At 40.2% G+C, this 2,621-nt stretch overlaps 1 protein-coding gene across 1 annotated transcript in view; it reads left to right on the top strand.

The window, feature by feature from the left end:
• fech (ferrochelatase) overlaps window positions 1–2,621 on the top strand; it is a gene marked incomplete in the record, with an annotated part of 18,445 nt that overhangs the window by 1,663 nt on the left and 14,161 nt on the right. The window contains 2 exon segments of the mRNA XM_035667646.1: window positions 58–148; window positions 2,468–2,587. Coding sequence (XP_035523539.1) covers window positions 58–148; window positions 2,468–2,587 — 211 coding nt within the window.

The following is a 2,621-nucleotide window of genomic DNA, read 5'->3' as shown; positions in this document are numbered from 1 at the left end:
ACCTGGTTAAAAAAGGTTAAAAAATAGTGGATGACCTGTTTTCTTCTTCTGCTTTAGTTGCCAGGAGCAGCGTCGGTCTGAGTGTAAGGAGACGCTCCACTGCTGCTGCTTTAGCCCAGACTGTGACTCCAGAAACACAGGAGAACAGGTGAGACACACACACACACACACACACACACACTGTGGCAGTGGATGTAGATGTGCATGCATACACTCATGCATGCATTTACTGTGTTAAGTAAAGGTCTAAGAAATGTGTTGAATGTATTTCCTTCCTCATGAAACACTTGGTGTGTGTTGTTGTTGGTTTATTTAACAGTTGTTACACATTGCTGTAATTGCACCAGAGTTAGCCAAGAGGCCATTTTTCATCTGCCCCTAGTTTGTTTCTGCTAAAGCATTGTTGTACAAACGCATCCAAGCTGGTTCCTTCAGAATAACATGCCCAAGCGCAACATTTTTTACCATGTTGAGAAAATTGTCCAAAAACTCTCTCCCCACACCACCTCTGGTTTCCAGTGCCTACTACACACTACAAGTGCATCTAGTTTTCGGCTCTGCGTTGAAAAAGAAGGATGTCCCGTTGTCCCAAGGACAATAGCACCTTGGACACAAAGATACAGTGTTTGGGACAATTCTGGGACAGTAGAGAAATGTATCATTACAAATGAAATAAAGAGATTGCTTATACCAGTGTTGCAGACATGGCTACTTTCTCACAGATTTATTTCTAAAAAGCTACTAGCAACACATTAACTTTGAATGTATCAGGGGAAAGGTTAGAAATATATTGAAATCAATTATAATGAGAGTCATTTTCATGCATGCTAATCAGAGTAATTACAGTCCACGGCTCTTCTGCCAACAGCGCCGGGGTCTCTACCTCTCCTCTTGGGCCGTGTGCAGTCAGTGGGTGGGGCTTGTGGGGCACGTTTGACCTTCTCTCTCACTCTTTCTCTCTGGATTAGAGTGTTCCTATAGCTTAAAGGGAAAATAGTTTGAGTGTGTAATTATTTACATAGTTAGTTTGATCTTCTCTCTTCCCTTTTTGTAGATTTTTCCATTTCCATTCTTCCACTATACCATGTCCCTGCAGTGAGTTAGTGATTATTTGGCTAAATAATAATGTGTGTGCGTATGTAAATGTACTTCAGCTGTCAGTTTAACTGTCAGTACCAGAACTCTGATAGAATGAGGAAGTGGAAGAAATAACCAAAAGAGATAAACAAGCTAAGCAAGAGGAACAAGTTCATAAAAATGTTTTTTAGAATGCAGACATCTAAGTTCGACTTATACAGTCTCACAATGTTCACAGCGGTCGTCAGTCGGCTGTTTCCTGGTAATCCTGTTCAAACTGTCTATGACTGTCTGCTTTGACCAACTGTTAAAAACCTCAGTGATTCAAAATAATTTTTTCACAGCAACCATTTTAGTATGAAATAGTAGGGTAAACACAGGTGTTACCAATAAAACTAATTAAAGTTCCGTTCGATTTAGTGTAGCAGAGCACCCTGACTGTGTTTACCCTACTATTTCAAGTCAGAATGGCTGCTGTGATAAAGGTCTGTTAACAGTGATATGGATTACATCCTCAAATTTGAGAAGCTGCAACTAGCGGATATTTTTCAGTCATTCAAATTGTCATTGATGATTAAGCTTTCAAACAATGAACTGACAGGTCTAAACTTTGAGTTTAACTCATGGCGGAGCAGTTGGTGGACAGATGCCAGTTTGTCCTGATTTAACCTTTTGGTTTTCACCAGAAGGTAAACGGTGGATGCTTGCCAGCCGTCTGTAGGCCACTTCTGCTTTCTGTTGATGTCTTTTCACGCACTATCTTTCTCATCTCCGTCCTCTTGGCTTTTTGGCTCTCATCTGTCCTTTGAAGATGGCAGCCAAATAATAATTGTGAATGACACAGCAGATTCTTCAAGGGCATCAAGGCTCAAAAAGTGTACAAAGAACCAGAACCAGAGTTGTGAATTGATTAAAGTTGATGAGAACAGTGGCAATGTAATGTAAATTTGAAAGCACTGCAGCACCCACCGGAATTTACTGACAAGCTAATATTAGCTGGTGGTGCTAAAGTTGGCATTACAAGCTGCCAGGGCAAGCTAACTTTAGCCTCTTGAGCTAAAGTTATTGCACAACCTTAAATGTTTTATGTTAAGCTGAAAACATTCATATGATGTCATTGAAACATAGAAACCAATATTTATTATCAATAAATTATATCTTGGTAAAAATATCAATATTTTGTGTTCAGCAGGCATCAGCAATCAATAATCTACAATTAATCTGTGCACAAAGCCTAAGACATTAGCAGACAAATCAATATAGTGTGAGATTTCATCGTAAGAAAACCTCTTAATTAACCATTGTTAATAATCAATAAACTCAACAGATTTCCGCGGGGAGTCATGGGGATGTTAGAAAGATATTGATTATGAATCTCTTGTGCCCGCAGGAAACCTAAGACAGGCATATTGATGCTGAACATGGGAGGACCCGAGAAACTAGAAGACGTTCATGACTTCCTGCTGCGGCTCTTCATGGACACAGACCTGATGAAACTCCCTGTGCAGAAGTATGCGCCATGGGCACGCACACACACACACACA

The sequence above is a fragment of the Morone saxatilis genome, unplaced genomic scaffold, assembly GCF_004916995.1.
Source record: "Morone saxatilis isolate NCDOM2014 unplaced genomic scaffold, NCSU_SB_2.0 Contig21, whole genome shotgun sequence".
In the NCBI taxonomy this organism is placed as follows: domain Eukaryota; kingdom Metazoa; phylum Chordata; class Actinopteri; family Moronidae; genus Morone; species Morone saxatilis.
This window is presented reverse-complemented; position numbering and strand designations above follow the sequence as displayed.